Source organism: Manduca sexta, chromosome 18, assembly GCF_014839805.1.
Source record: "Manduca sexta isolate Smith_Timp_Sample1 chromosome 18, JHU_Msex_v1.0, whole genome shotgun sequence".
NCBI lineage: Eukaryota > Metazoa > Arthropoda > Insecta > Lepidoptera > Sphingidae > Manduca > Manduca sexta.
This window is the reverse complement of record NC_051132.1, coordinates 11,548,421-11,565,337: the sequence shown is the minus strand read 5'-3', so window position 1 is coordinate 11,565,337 and position 16,917 is coordinate 11,548,421. Positions and strand designations below refer to the sequence as shown.

Here is a 16,917-nt window from a genome sequence, read left to right as displayed (position 1 = left end):
TAATATAGTCAATAGATTCATAGTTTTGCTATAGATACTTACCATCTCTGATAAGCGTTTATTTGATTGTTATTATTGACTTAATATTGTTAAATTTAGAGTTAGATTATATAATTAGATGTAAGTGTTGCCAAGGGCTGTAAACTTTCATTAATTTTACAAACAAAATAAATACACATCTGTCAGTTATACATATTTTTGATTTTTTTCCTCTTACGTCAAATATCTCTCAACATGACGTTACCGAACGTATATATCTATAATAATAACACAAAGCATTTATAATAAGACGGCTTATTTATATAAGATAAACCCTTGTAGCCCTTTTTAAAAACTGCACGCACAGAGTGTGGGATTTGGCAGGAGGGAGGAGCGTAGAAAAATAAAATTTATGTAAATGAGTTATGTATTAAATTCAACGGTCGAATTTCGACCATTGGGCCACCACTAGTACTTATTATACCTGCATGATTTGATTATAACCATTCAGATTAAGTTAAGAATTATCCTTTTCGGACGAGTAACTACATATATTATGAGCTTTAAATGCATCGTTTTGTTCTATGTTACTAAGTCAAACCGTCAGTGAAATAGTTCCCTAGCAAAATGGTGGAAAAACCGGAGTGGTGTTGGTGGAATTGAACCCCGAACCTAGTCTTCGTTCCACATACGCGGCCATTATACTAAGAAGATGAACAAAACAAGGCCTTGTAATACAATTCTCACTAAAATTTATTTGCGTCAGTATATTGCACTAATAAATGTTTCTCTCTGGCCTCTTTCTTAAGCTGTATGAATAAAAAATAAATCATCCAAAAATAAGTACATACTGGGTGCATTTTCGACGAGTATAACTCTAGATCCCACTACGATATGCACAAACACACAAAACGACAATGTGACACACACACGCATTTTCACAACACAACATTGGCATTATTCACCGCACAATAGCATTGTCACTTTTTTAAACATATTTGGATAATCATTGAGTTTACGTTAATTAATTATAGTTAATTTATTTCATTCTGTTTATATTTATTGGCTGGCTAATTCAAAATATATATTTATTCTAAATTCAAATCAAAGTATATAAAACAAACAAGTCTTGTGAATAGAATAATCCAATAAATTTTATTGAATTTTGTACATATTCGGAACAGTGCCTTCACTTTTATTTGAATGTAATTAATTATTTATTTGTAAGCAGCAATATCAATAAAAAATACGTAATATTTCAGAACTAAAACTCAATGAAAGTGTGTATCACTTAAACTACATAATAAACAAGATTTAAATAAAAAACATAAGACGTAATTGACAAAAAAGCTATGAGTTATTTAAGCCCTTAAAAGCAAATTGGACACTTTTTCCATACATAAATATTACACTTTATACATTTTTTATAATGTTTATATCACTAATGTCTGTTTGTATGTCCGCGGGGTCAGGTGTAACGCGAGTCGACTGAACAGTGGCATTATTCGACATAACCTTATATGTGGGTGGGAAAAATACGTTGATATTATGTGGATATGTTTAAAAAATGCACGGCTTAGTATACATATTTTATGCTAGACTATGAAAGATAATTTAAGAGCGTGTGCTGTTTTGCGATTTTGCGCCTATGCGCCGGCGCATACAAGGCGGAGCGTAGCGCAAAAGATTTTTTATTATCATACTAATATCGACATTATCTTCATTGAAATATTATTCAAAGTTTTTTCGTGTGAGTACATCTTATTAAAGTTTAATAGTTTTAAAGTTTAATAGATTGTATTCGCAGCTCCGCTCGGGTTAATATCAGTTCCCGTAATAAAAAGCGACCTTTACTGGCATTCAAGGGCATTGCATATTTTCATTGGTGAAAGAATTTGCATTTTTAAAAATAGTTTTATGAATTTATTTGCAGCTCCACCCGCTTGAAAAACTTTTTCCGAGTTTTGATAAATATTTTTCTGTATATATCCTATTATCATTTAAGGGCAATGTAGTTTCCTATTTATGAAAAAAAATGAAATCGGTTTAGTAATTTCTTAGAATAGTGCGTTCAAACAAACAAACTCTTCAGCTTTATATATTAGAATAGATTTTATTAATAAATCTCTAAAAACCAAGTCCAAACAGACATAATGAACTCTTCCGCTTTAAGCATAACTAAGTGCATGAATTTAAATCAGTTCCAAGTCTAATTATTGTAATGTATGAACCTCAATCCAGAATGCCCATAATAATAAAACTATTTTGCTAATTTTTTAAATAAAATTCGCAAAACAGTTTGATTTTAATGTCGTACATTCGCTTAAACAGAAGACATCATTTTACAGAAAGCCCATGGTTATGTTTCGGATTTTTAATCATTAAATGATCAAAAGATTTTCTGTAAAATAAAATTGATCGTTAAAACCTTATTCATAGAATTTTATTTCATTAATCATAGCGAATCCACACAACACCAACGCTAGTTGATTAACACAGATAAGTCCGCTGGGCCTATTGTCTCAACGTTAAAAATTATTTAAAGCAAAAAAACTAACGTATCCGACCATTGTGCGTACATTTATACTGACACGAGTACTCCTGATTTATATGGAAACCATTGATTTGATACCAAAAAATGAAAACATCGGGAGAAAACTCTGTATGTTTGGATGTATATTTTAGAATTAATGCAATACTAAATACAAATAATTTTGCTGAAAGAATGCTAACATTTCTTTATTCACAGATTTGATTTGTTGGATGGTGTTTCTACTGTTTATGGGTGGTCGTATCGCTTACCATCAGGCGAACGGTAAGCTCGTCTCGTCATTCAAAGCAATAAAAAACAAACTCTACACACGAAAATATTGAAGTTATTATATATTATATAAAACAATGACTAAAATCACGCAAGGTGTAAGCTACTGGTCGATGGGGTCTAAATAAATTGTAAACACGACTAAGTAGCGACTACCATATTGAACAGCTAAAAAACAATAAAGAGAATCAATTAAACCAGGGCAGGAAAATCCACTCTTCACTTATTCTGAGAAGCCCAATCCTAGAGTCATACATTCAGTAAGGCAAGGGATTATTTTATATACGGGCGCGGCAGAGTGACTTCACTGCACCTGATGGTAAGATGAGTGGCGTCCAATAAAATGTCGACTGACGAGAGATGATTACCCCTGACAGTCAATACAATTATGCCGGCCTATTGAAACCGAAAAATGTAAAGGGTGGTATATTTTGGTCTGTTATGAAAAGCAACGTACCTTCCCGTTTTACACATTCCTATTTTTAACAAATCTGAACATAACATCAAGTCTGATAAAATCAATTTTCTGCGTAAGGAAAACATATCGAAAAACTATTTAGTATAAAAAATCATACATATACCGATGGCATATATTTCAATAATAACCATTACTCACTCAAGTATCGTAAGGAAATTACTTATAATATTAATTATCCCTTCTCTAAGTTCATAAAACATAAGTATCATACAAGTGGGCTTCAAAATTGCCATCTTTTAGTAGTCTTCCGGGTAATTTGGCAAATTACAGCGTTCCGCCAGCGCTCGCCGCTCGTGAGCTTGTGTTTAAAGAATGCTTTGTAAAATAGAAATCCTTGCTACAATTTAAAAAACTGCTAACATAACAACCATACGTTAGGGGCATAAGTTTATTTTTATTGCATTTCATTTTTACGGCAATATTGTGATCGTCCCGATAACTAGAACTACGTGACTATATGATATATACACACAGTCACACCTTTTATACTCTATGGGATAAGCAGAGCACCAATTAGTGCACCCACTTTCCGCCAAACGTATTTCGTCCCATTAGGTGATAGACGAATCTATCGCCATATAGGACTTTCCAGACTCCGAGCTGATATTGAGTAAAAAAAAACAATATAATTTTGTCTGTTATCAAACCCGACACCTCAGTACTACAGTCGTATGCTACCGAGGCTGTATGTTCTACATATATAAATTAAAACCCAGCAATTTTATATTTTCAATTATTGTCTTCACATCAACTTGTATGTAAACTGACTGATCTTTCCTTTCACCAACTACCATGAACTCATGAATCAGGGCACAAAAATGTATCGCTATACGTGATATAATGTCTAAATAATTTGCTAATACAACTCTATAGCTGGACTTTCATATTTCTCAACAACCTTTTTTAGTCTTATATACGGAACCATGATATTGAAAATCTAAACAAATCTTTACTGTTTTTTATTTAAAACTCATAGGATTGAAACAATACATGTAGCCTTGGTGCGTCCGCGCATTTAAAGCAACCATTTTGGGCAGAAAATTGGTTAAGTCCCCAATATTAAACGCACTATTATTGTGATATGCGATAGCTTCTCAGTTAAGTTAGGATTTTGGCCAAAGTATAGATATTGATAACTGTTGCATAAGACACGCGACACAAAATGGCGGCAACGAGCTGTCAATTTTCGTTTTCATACAATTTCTACAAAACTTTCAATTGCTGAACACTGTCGACTATTACTTAGTCCACTGTTGTTAACATTTTAATCTATACATCATCTTTGCTAGTAATAAGACTTCTTTCATATATCATCCTAGAGAGATTAATTTGACGCTAAAATTATACACGCACCTGACAGTCTTACATGTCATATTTGCCTAATTATCTTTTGTACTTTCATAAGTGAATATCCTCTGTATTAAACTTAAATTTGAAAACATGTCAACCTAGAATATAAATTCCAATATACTCATATTATACATTGGCCTGTCATAGTCGAAGTGCAAGCCCGTGCCCAGCAATGGAAAGTACAGGAATTTATAGGACTAAAACAAAAGGATATCAAGTTTTTAGCTCGTGCCCAGCAGTAGGAAATAATCATGTATACAGGACTTAACTAGAGGGATTTCAAGCCTCTGGGCAAGCAACATTTTCCCTTGCAAAACCATGATGCCAGAGTGCGATCTACCAAGGGTGGGTTATAGGGAATAAGGGAAATCCACTAAATGACAAAAATGTGGAACCTTTCTTACATTCTGAACTAATGCGGCAACAATTTTGTCACAATGACGTAAGTGGATCATAATAAAATACGACTATACATCTTCTCCATTGTTCGTGAATCACCTTGATTTTACACAAAACTACATGCATATTCATTATCTCTTTGCGTTAATTTTTTGCACTGTGAAATTAGGTCATCAGTTCAAAACGTGTATGTTTTACACGATTCTTTATTTGGTCGGATATTAATAAAAAACTATTGGTCGTTCAGAGGCCGAAATTGGACCGTGGAATTTAATATACAGGGTCATTTTGAAATTGCATTACTACATAAAACATTGTGCCAAAAATCATCCATTAATAACGAATATTTTCACCAAAAATCCCGGTTTTAGTTTTCAAATTTTTTGGTTATTTTGTAATTTAATGCGAATATGGCTTGTGCGTGGGTGTATTTTTTACTGAAAGTATAATGTTGCCACTGCAACGAATTCTCTTAGAGTCGTAGTGGTATTAGGGCGCATAAAATTAAAATACTTTTTATTCATTTTTATTTTGTTCGAAACTAACACTTTTTTATTTTACATCTACGGGTCAAGTAACCTATTGTAAAATGTTTTTTCCAAGTAGATAAGTATGTGGTTTCATTTAGTAACGCAATTTCAAAATTACCCCATATTTGTAACACATATTATACATTAATTTTATTTTCTTGCACTCCCATATATGAACTCTAATCAAGCCTAATCTCATAATCCTCGCGCAATATAATATTTAAGAAAGGGTACATAGATCTGGTATAGGGGTATATAGTCCAGGTAAATATTATCATCACGTATTTTTTCATTAACATCAGTCGCACCAATGAATTATTAAGAGTATAAAGTATAAAGCGGCGATAGCCTAGTTGGTTGTGGAACGGACCGCAGAGACGATTTTCCGCAGGTTCAAATCCCAAGGGCACACACCTCTGACTTTTCTAAAAAAATATGTGTGTATTCTTTGTAAATTATCGCTTGTTTTAACGGTGAAGGAAAACATCGTGAGGAAACCTGAATACCTGAGAAATTCTCTATTAGGAATTTTCGAGGGTGTGTGAAGTCTACCAACCCGCACTAGGCCAGCGTGGTGGACTAAGGCCTGTTCCCCTCTCAGTAGTAGAGGAGGCCCGAACCCAACAGTGGGATAGGGCTGATATTATTATTATTAAGAGTATAATGATCTAAAAAAAATCATGGTATTTTCAAGACAACAATTTTATGTGCATAATTATATACCAGTATTTTAATACAAAGTCCAGTATAAAGTCTGACTACAGTACATTATTATCAAATTACTTTATAGCTCAGATTTTTCCACTACATCGTAAATTCCCAATAACAATGAAGAAGGCCACGTACAAATAGCAACAAAGTATGATATAACATTAACAATAAGTTTCGTACACAATGAATCAAAGATTCTTGATACCAGATCACTATCTATACCAGAGGGTGTAGGGCGTGAGTTGTAGCGATGCAAAAATGAACCTTGTAACTGTCACTGAGGAATGATTTCTAGTTATCATATTATTTTGATAGATCGTGTTGTTAAGGGAGTTTGTTGCGCCGCTTCTCCTTTACAGAGATAACACGTTTCTAACATGTATATTTAAGATAAAATGTGCTTGCAAAATGACATTTTAAACGAAGGGATAAAATTTTATTTTATTTCGGATAAAAGTTACTCCTAAAGTCAAGTGTGACATAGGAATTAAAAATTATACAAAGAGACATAACTTTTATATTTTTATTAGCCCCGTATTACCGTATTATAATAAACTGTCCCACTGCTGGGTAGGGACTTTTTGAACTAATAAGGGTAAAACAAACGCCACATGAAACTCAAAAATATTTTTACACCCTACTTAGCAAGACGAAAGGCGAAGCAAAGCTACAGATTTAGTATCGGAACCAGGAAGCCTACTTAGTACCTATATCGCTAGTCTATCCTCACTCGGACCACACACAAACACTTAGTGCCTAGTAAACGGCCCATCCGAGCCAAATTGCTTAGACCTTCCATTATGAAGCTACTGAGCGGAACCTTTGAAGGTACCGTGATGATTTATGGGTCATTCCATGGGAGTGAAGAGACCTTGATTATAATTTTTAAATGTTTATAAAACTGGTGTTCACGTTGTACGCCATTTGTACCTATTATTGCAATCACAGTAAACAAATTGAGCAAGCCATGTATTTAAAATATAATCTAATAAGTACATCTAATAAAAATATAATACTTCTTCCCTAATGAGCATAATGACTTGCATCCCTGAAACGTCAAGTACCGCGACAAAATGCTAATATATATTTAGTTACTTTACTGAAGCAACAATGGGCTATGATTTCTATAAAATTCTACTTCTTAATATTCTAAACAGAAGTTACTGGATGCTAGCTGCTTTCATCAAGTATTTCTGATAAGTTTTAGTGAAAGCCTTTGTTCAGTAGATATCTTATAGATTATGATGAAACATGGAAATAAACGACTATGATGAAAGTACCAAAGGGGCCGTTCAAGTATTACGTAACTCAATTTGGGGGGAGGGGGGGGTCTTGTAAAACGTTACGGTGCGTTACAGGGACGGGAGGGGGATCTCTTACAAAGCGTTACGTAACATTGTTTTTTTTTTTTTAAAACAATCACGAAGGTATTTTAGCGACTTTTCGGTATTTTGCGTAAAATAATTGTGAATATTACAAAAAAAAATTTCACTTTAGAGTTCAATAATTATCGGACGGGGGCAGGGGCGTATAGGAAAACGTTACGGCGCGTTACATGGGGGTCGAAAGTCTCAAAAAATTAATACGGTGATTATTCATATCAAAAGCTTATATGACATAACACGGCAACCTTCGCCGCGGCCATCACGGCCCGTGCCCACCGAACAATCGTCAAAAACTATTTGACATTGTTTTTTCATAGATCCAAATGTTTTATTGATGACCCTTAGATAACCTTTGAAGATTCACTGGGCCGAACTTTTTACCTTCAATAACTGTTTGATATCCATGATCACTTCTGTGACGCAGTAGATTACCCATTGGCAGTCAACAAGGGACTTCGGGTACGATTGGAACACTTACATGATAGATCTAAAACTTTATGATTCTTGCCATTAAACAATAAATTAGTGCTTTTTTTATTGCTTTGAATGATGAGACGAGCTTGCCGTTCGCCTGATGGTAAGCGATACGACCGCCCATAAACAGTAAAAACCCCATACAATACCTTGAATTACAACGTATTGTTTGGTATTCCACTGCGCTCGCCATGCTCAGACATGAGATGTTAAGTCTTATTATGTCGTAGTACACTGGCTACAATGTCCTTCAAACCGAAACAGAACAGTAACTACCCATAGTATGTATGTAACTACGCAATGTATTTCTGCCGCCAAGCAGCAGTCTGCTTGGCGGCAGAAATACATTGCGGTGTTACCTACCCAGACAGACTCTCGTATATGAGAGACCTACCATCAGTAAATTAGTGCTTACTGTTTAGCCTCTTAAATTGTTGATCGTAAAGAAGACAATTCAGAAACAGTGACAGAATAGTTTGTTGATAGATTGTATGAAATTTGTGACTAATTACAATCTAATTATCAAAACTAGAATATCCTAAGGGGCCGTTCAAGTATTACGTAACGCAATTTGAGTGGCAGGAGGATCTTGTAAAACGTTACGATGCGTTACAGGGACGGGAGCGGGGTCTCTTACAAAGCGTTACGTAACATTGTTTTTTTTTGTTTTAAAACAATTACGAAAGTATTTTAGCGACTTTCTGGTATTTTGCGTAAAATACTTGAGAATATTGCAAAAAAAAATGTCAATTTAGAGTTACCTAACTTCTGGAGGGAGGCGGGGCCGTACAGGAAAACGTTACGGCGCGTTACATTGTCAAAAATCTTCAAAAATTGCGTTACATAATACTTGAAAGGCTCCTAATTTAATCCAATTAATTGAAAATATGTGAAATATTCTAATCCAACCATGAATATTTAAAGCGCTTTAGAGATCGAAATGTGACACAAAAGGATTTACGAACGAATGACCTTTAATAACCGGCCACAGTACATGAACCGGTGGTTCTTTTGTTTCAAATTTTAACGCATCGTGGTCATATGTGAATTTAATGTAATTCATTACGAATCCAGACAGTGACCTCGGTATAGCGAAATTATTTTTGTTTTAATCAACCAAGTCGTAAACAATGAAGTAGGGGTGAGTTTTCAAAAGTCGAATTTTGTCGTTTGGTGGTAAGAAACAGAAGAACAGCTAACTAAAAAATTTAAAAGCGACATCTTTATTATTAAAACTAAACCGGTACACAATGAGCAATGAACGCTCAATATGCTTAATAGAATTTTGGTTCGACTTCTTCGTGTACGACATAATATTAAGTTTAATCACGAAATATTTATTTCATTAATTTTTAAAGCTTGTCTTCTACACGAAGTTTATTGTTTTTATAAATTGATGCCATGTTCTTTTTGAAATATTATCAGCTAGAGTATATAATCTTAATCACTTACCTTTATAGGTGTCTTCTCTAGCTGGATCATTGAGTCTTTCGCCATAATCTCCGATCACCACCGGTCTCGAAGTCACCACCTCCCCTTCAGGTCTAACTATATAACTTGGAGTATCAACCGGTTTTTCTAATTCATACTCATAGACCGGTTTAACGCCAGGATACTCGGAACCATTACCCGGTCTTCCGTAAATAGGTTTATCTTCATTAGCACCATAGCTACCGTCTGGTCGGTCACTGTTTCCGGGTTTTTGGTAATTGCCTGGTCGCTCATTATAATCGGGTTTCTGTCCATAGCCAATGCTCGGCCTTTCATTATAGCTAGGTTTTTGACCATAGCCGGTGTTTGGTCGTTCATTATAGCTTGGTTTCTGGCCATAGCCGCTGTCTGGTCGTACTCCGTAGTTAGGTTTTTGTCCGTAGTTTGAATCTGGCCGTTCATTATCGCTTGGTTTCTGGCCGTAACCACTGTCTGGTCGTTCTCCGTAGCCAGGTTTTTGTCCGTAGTTCGAATCTGGCCGTTCATTATATCCTGGTGTCTGACCGTAGTTGTCCGATCCATAAGTTGGCTTTGAACTAAATTTGTCGTTAGGGCGGCCCCCATACGAATTTTGGCCACCTCCATAGGAGCCTTGGCTAGTTCCATAAGATACTTGACTACCATATGATCCCTGTGTAGAAGACTGGCTGCTTCCATAAGAACTTTCTGTATTACCATATGATGATTGACTACTGCCATAGGAACCTTGGCTGCTTCCATAATTTGACTGACTACCACCATATGATTCCTGACCGCCGCCATAAGAGCCTTGGGTGCTTCCATATGATCCTTGAGATCCCCCGTATGATGATCCCTGAGAACTACCATAAGACCCTTGCGTGCTTCCATAAGAACCTTGATTACCCCCGTAAGAACCCTCGGTAACACTCCCATACGAGCCTTGGTTACCAATATATGCCGGCCGACTACCACCATAAGAACCACCCGAAGAAGACTGACTTCCTCCATATGATCCCTGACTACCCCCATAAGAACTCTGGCTAGAGGAAGATTGACTACTACCATAGGATCCCTGACTACTACCATAAGATCCCTGGCTGCTACCGTAGGAAGGTTTACTTCCACCATATGATCCTTGGCTAGTTCCAGACGAAGACAGACTTCCTCCATAAGAGCCGTGACCACTTCCAGAAGACGGCTTACTACCGTATGAGCTCTGACTTCCGCCATATGAAGGACGTGTTCCTCCATACGAGTCTTGACTGCCACCAGAAGTTGATTGACCTCCATAAGAACCTTGACCAGAAGTCTGACTTGATCCATAGGATCCTTGGCTTGTACCATAACTAGACTGACTTTCTCCATACGAGCCTTGGCTACTTCCATAAGCTCCTTGACTATTCCCATAAGAGCCTTGACTGCCTCCGTAACCTTGAGTGCTAGGATATGAAGCAGGCTTATCATAAGGCTTTTCCGGCTTTTGGCCATAACCACTTTGTGATGGTCGACTAATACCATAAGACTGACTGCTGTAGCTTTCCTGGTTACTTTGACTTGAAGAATAAGAATGTTGACTCTCATATTCAAGGCTTCCGTATCCTGCTTGACTTCCATAACTGGGTTTGGCTGGCTTTTGTGGTTTGTTTCCGTATCCTGGTCGCTCATAAGGTTTATTTCCACCTCCATTTTCGTAAGGGCGATCACCACCAGAACTGCCATAGTTATCTTGGTTGCCATATCCTCCAGAGCTTTGTCCAGAATTGTAAGAACTTTGACTACCAGATGTCGGTCTATCATACACGGGGCTTTGGGATTGTCCGTAAGAACCGTGACTTCCACCATAGTAACCTTGGCTGCTAGAACTTTGACCGTACCCTTGACTGCTTATGTGAGAACTTTGACTCTCACCATAAGGTTTAGTAGGTTTACTGGGTTTTTGGGGTCCGTAACTTGCACCTCCATCGCTGTCACCACCGTAAGGTCTTCCAGGACGTTGACTTATAGGATCGGGTCTGTGACTGTCTGCAGGTCGGGTTTGGTCATAACCACTAATTTCTGTAATTGTTCCTTGAGTATATTGTGCGTTGCTCGCATATGAATTTTGACTAGAGTATGTCCCATAACCCTGAACACCGTACGGTTTTTCAACCGGTTTGTAAGGTCTAGGCGGGTCGTGAATTTCAACATGTAGCGAATTTTCAGTTTGGGAATTTTGACCGTATGCACTAGCATAGTGACTATAATAACCTGGCCTTTCATCTGGTCTATCGTAAGGTCTACTGGGTCTGGAAGGTCGGTCTGGAGGTCCAATAGGCCCTGGACGATTACTATTTACTCCGTACCCTCCTATGGCAGCCGGTTCATTTTGACCATATGGATCGGGTCTGTAGCCCTCTTCGATTTGATAAGGTCTTCGGTTTGGCCTAGTTATGTATTGGTACTCGGGTTTTTCAAGACTATAAGGATCTTGTGGCTTTCCCGCTAACCCATAACCTTGAAAATTAAGTTCATCTGCTGGCCTCTGATTATACGACTGATTTTGAGACGGTCTTTCTGGTTTATAAGGAATGTCTTGAGGTTTAAGATCTCCGTAACTTGGTGGATAATCTTCATCGGGCTTATTATTTGAGTAATCGTCAGGCCGATACGGCGACGGTCTTCCGGGTTCATACGGCTTCAGATCACCTGAGACTAGGTAATCATCAGAAAACTTATCAGTATCCGGTCGGAAAACCGGTCTGTGTGAGGGTCGATCTGGTCGCTCTGGCCTTTCTGGTCTTTCAGGTCTTTCAGGTCTTTCCGGTCTTACGGGTCTCTCGGGTCTTTGTGGTCTGTTTGGTCCTCCCGGATTATCTGGAGATGGATCATCGAACTGCGGTTGAATAGGTGTTGGAGGTGATTGTTCACATTGGAACCTTCGGACGTAGACATCATAATCCGGATTACGCGATAACACATTCTTTTCCTTTATTTCCTTTTCGCTTAGGTTACTCAGTTCACACGTGGCATTGCCTTTAGCTCCGACACTGAAATAAAAAAGATATATTTAATAACTCAAATGAAATAACTGCCTACTACAAATTACATTTTTTTTATTTTTTATGGCCAAAAACTTTTAATTAAAAAAACTTGCAAAATCAACAAAAGGGGAACCGACAATTAAGTTTGGTCCACAACTAATGAAACAGTGCGATGGTTATTCTTCTTGACATAATATTAAGGCATGGCGCCGTATAATCTAAAAAGCTTTCAGGGGCTATCAGAAAAGTCCTTCTTTACGGCAAATTTGTTTTTTATATCTTATTGAATTTAAAACCCTCAAAGACCACAACTTTTCCATAGTATGGTAATGCTCTTTGCCACAACTGTAACAACTAGCGACATCTATTATAATTATCATACTATACTCACCCATAGTCGTAAGCTTGACACTGTTTATCTTGTTTGCAGATTTGCTCACACTCGCGAGTCGTTAGTTCAGTCACATTACGATAGATGGCGTCTACTGGAATTTGTTCGCCGATAGATATTCTTTCAAAGCAATCTGCAATAGAAAACAAGTAACATAATTAGTATGTTATAATTATCAAGTCTTATTTATTTTTTTATTAATGACTTCTTATCCATGTTTTTCACATAACTAGTCTACACACACAGAACATGGAATTTGTCTTCTATTATAATAAAAAGACAAACAAATATTTGTCTAACCCAATGTATTGATAAATCGAGACTAATACTACCAATGAAATGCTTTTCTTATAAGATGTACAAAGTTAAATAAGCGTAGATATCCATCTATGACCATTTATTCCGAATCCATTTCGAATTTGAGGAAAGACATTAAAAATATTTTCAAATTATACAACAATAAGTCAATGTCACCAAGATAAATTAACCGTATAATTATAATAATATAATTTCATCAAACTCCATTGTTACGACAATTTTCGGACTATGTTATTAATTTTGAAATTATACAATTCCGTTACCCAATTTCCTATGTCCAAATTGCAATGGCCTTATGAAGATCGAAATTTCAACATTCCTTCAACATACACTAATGAGAGATGGCACTACTGCGCATAATAAATCAACTTGCAAACCATTTTAATATCAACCTTTACAGAGCCGAGAGTATAAGCACAAAATGCAAAAAGAATTGAAGTATATTAATATGTATAAGTATAACATTAAGTTACTTCATGCGGCCATAATTTTATCCAAATCAGTTTCTTTGTTATTGCGTTTACTACTAACAAATCAACCAAAAAATTTCACAAACTTTCGCATTTATAATATTAGCAATATTTTTCAATAGCAGCAAAATAACTAAATGATAGAATTATTCAATCTCCAGTGCTATGTATTGGCATTCGTCTTGAAATGCACAACTTATATCTCTTGACTTAGCTAAAAAGAACTCTTTATACAAAGTACACAAATGGGATTCGCAAAAACCCACAGGGTATATTTTTTAAGTAATACAACTCCACTGAGTAATAAACACCAAATATATTTTAGAACAATGTTCATAAATGACATTACTTACATCAACGCCATCTAGTGGCACATTATAAAACTAAGTATTGCAAGATGCAACTAACTTACCTTCAATCGAAGTTCCCAATTGGGAGTCGATTGTGAGTGTTTGAACACCGGCTGCCAGTAAAACCGGGCACAAAACTAATATGAAATACATCTTTATAAACAAACCAACAACCATCATTACAAAATTCCCGCCATTTTGTTTAAATAAAATCTAGGTTTGATAATGTTTGAAAAAACATTGATTATTTTATGGAAAAATTAACAAGCAAGCACGATTATTAAATGCTTAAAAAACATTATTTAGAACTAATATTTTGCAGGTATATTAATATTGATGTTTTTAATAATTTACGTTCATTAATGTTCGCGCGCTTTTTCCTTCGTTCCAAAACGTTTGAAATTCGAACTATTTTTTTTTCACTCTTTTAGCAAAGACGTCCACACACTGGTGTATTTTCAAATAAAATGTGGCGTAAATGTTACTTGGGTGTGTCTGACTAACAACTTCACGCTCCGTTGCTGTCGACCACACTTCCTTAGCGTCTTGAACCCGAAGTTTGTTAATCGCGGGAAAAGATGCTTAGATATATACAAAGATGGGAGATGAGTCTACCTTAACTACTCTAGATTATTGTAGATAACAATAACAGTTATGCAAACAAAAACGGTTAAGTGACCGTTATTTAAAAAAAAATCCTTTAACTATGTTTGCTTAATTAAAGTTATAGGAAACCAGTAGTATTTCAATATTTCCAGGCGTCAAAAGGAACCCTTATAGGATCATTTTCTGTCTATCAAGTCAGTCTTTTTCAGGAAAGCGTAGAACTAACAAATTAAAATGTATATCAAATACTCGGGACTACGCCTTTAGCCGAAAAAATATAAAATTTGTAAACTATGGTTTATATGTACCTTTAAAACATTACATCATAGCCCAGAGACGACACCAACATCCTACACTTAAAATAAGTATAGCATGCAAACACAATTTATAGAAAGCTTTAAAGTTTAAACCCTATTCCAGTTTATAAGTGGAAGGATCTGAAATATTCAAGTATGAAAGTTTCACCATATTGTTCCATAAAATGCTCTTTAAGATGATATCATAGATATAACCCTAGTCACGTGTAAAAAAAACGAATAATACAATTAACAAAAACAAAAAAAACATAAGTTTGCGCTCCGCTACTTGGACCATGTAGATTAAATGAATGACTAACAAAAAATATACTATATGAATCAGAGGCCGTAAAATGTAAACGGGATACTTAAATCATGCTGTAGTGATCAGGTATGCTATTTTCGAATGGACAGAAATGTACACTTAGGCACAAAAATAGCTTACTTTGGTTTTAGTGGAGTGATAAATAGACAACATATTAATATAAGCGTAGACAGTGAGGAGACAAGAGTGGGTGGTGCCCACTATAAGAACGTGTTTACACGCCCTCAAAAAAGCCTTGCAATTACAGAGGCCTCGCTTGGTGTGCAGGCCTTTCGTTGATTTTCTTTCTTCTTCTACTAGGTTTCCCATATAGAAGAAATCCGTAGCTACTTGGCGTTGGTGAAGTTTGACACAGTAGAGCAATAAAAGCACAAAATAAGGAAAATAGTTGTAAATGGTGTACTCAATGCGATCCATGTTAATAATAAATGAGAAAGTAACTCTGCCAGTCTGTCGCGTTTTTAAGCATAGTCATAGTGGAAGAGTTGCGATTTTTCACTAAATCAATTTTAATTAAATTTACTACTAAGTTACCATAGGATCACAAAATAAACTTCAAGCGGTTAAAACCGCGAGTAAAACGTATTTTAATATTACTACCAATGTTTTGCTGTAGAACTTTTCGGATCCTTTGTCTCCACAGCAGTTACATTCAAAAACCTCATTAACACAAAATACAGTACCTACGTTAATTTGTAATTATGACTCATTAATGTACAAAGAGCTAACTTTCTGACGAAAAAGAAATCTGATTCATTTCAGGCAGACTTTCTCACGGTTGTTTTATGAAACCTGACATATTGTTGGTCTGAAATCGAGCAGGCTAACGAACGAACTTTAGAAGGTTAGGAGCTATGTGTGGATAAGATGGTTTAATACATATATAATTAGATGTTTAATCAGACATTAAACGAAAAAACAATATAATTTGTATTGTATTGATTAATTAATTTGGATGCATCCCTACACATATCGTCCTCAAGAAGATAGTTGTAGAAGACAGTGAAAATTTTATGGATATCGAAACGGCATCATATCATAGACTTCAAGACACTATGAGCTCATTCTGTGTAGATCGGACCACCAACAGCAAAAAGTTTAAAAAGTTGTATAATTGTAAAATGTAGGTAGATATTGTAACTTTGACTTCACGGATGAACAACACCTCAGTCCCCCCCGTGACCACGAAGGCTGCAAAGTCTTCGAAACGTCGCAAGAAAAGTAAAATATTAAAACCACGATAAAATCCGAAAAATAGTTTAATTTTATTTTAATATCTAATATTCGCGTAAATATAAGAAATCATTCGGCATCAGATGTGTAATTACCCGCGCAGTTCATCAAACTAAAAGTCTTAGTTCAAAATAAAACACCCAGACATTTTAAATAAAATATATTATGCAAGTTAATTTGGCATATAATTATTTTTATAACAAACTCATTAGAGTTTTTGTGCTTATTTAAAATCATATAGCGTTTAAGGATTTTTTAAATTAATAACACCTAGTATTATGTAAGCAAAATCCTCATTATTCTTTGATATAATGTAAAGACAAAGACTT

General features: G+C 35.6%; 1 protein-coding gene across 1 annotated transcript in view; it reads right to left on the bottom strand.

Moving 5' to 3' along the window:
* The window catches only part of LOC115441620, a 36,438-nt gene extending 21,870 nt beyond the window's left edge, over positions 1–14,568 (bottom strand). The window contains exons 1-3 of the mRNA XM_037440198.1: positions 14,191–14,568; positions 12,991–13,123; positions 9,580–12,605 (exon numbers count right to left, since the gene is read on the bottom strand). Coding sequence (XP_037296095.1) covers positions 9,580–12,605; positions 12,991–13,123; positions 14,191–14,308 — 3,277 coding nt within the window. The 5' untranslated portion in view covers positions 14,309–14,568. The remainder of the gene's footprint in view (positions 1–9,579; positions 12,606–12,990; positions 13,124–14,190) is intronic.
* Positions 14,569–16,917: the final 2,349 nt, after the last annotated feature.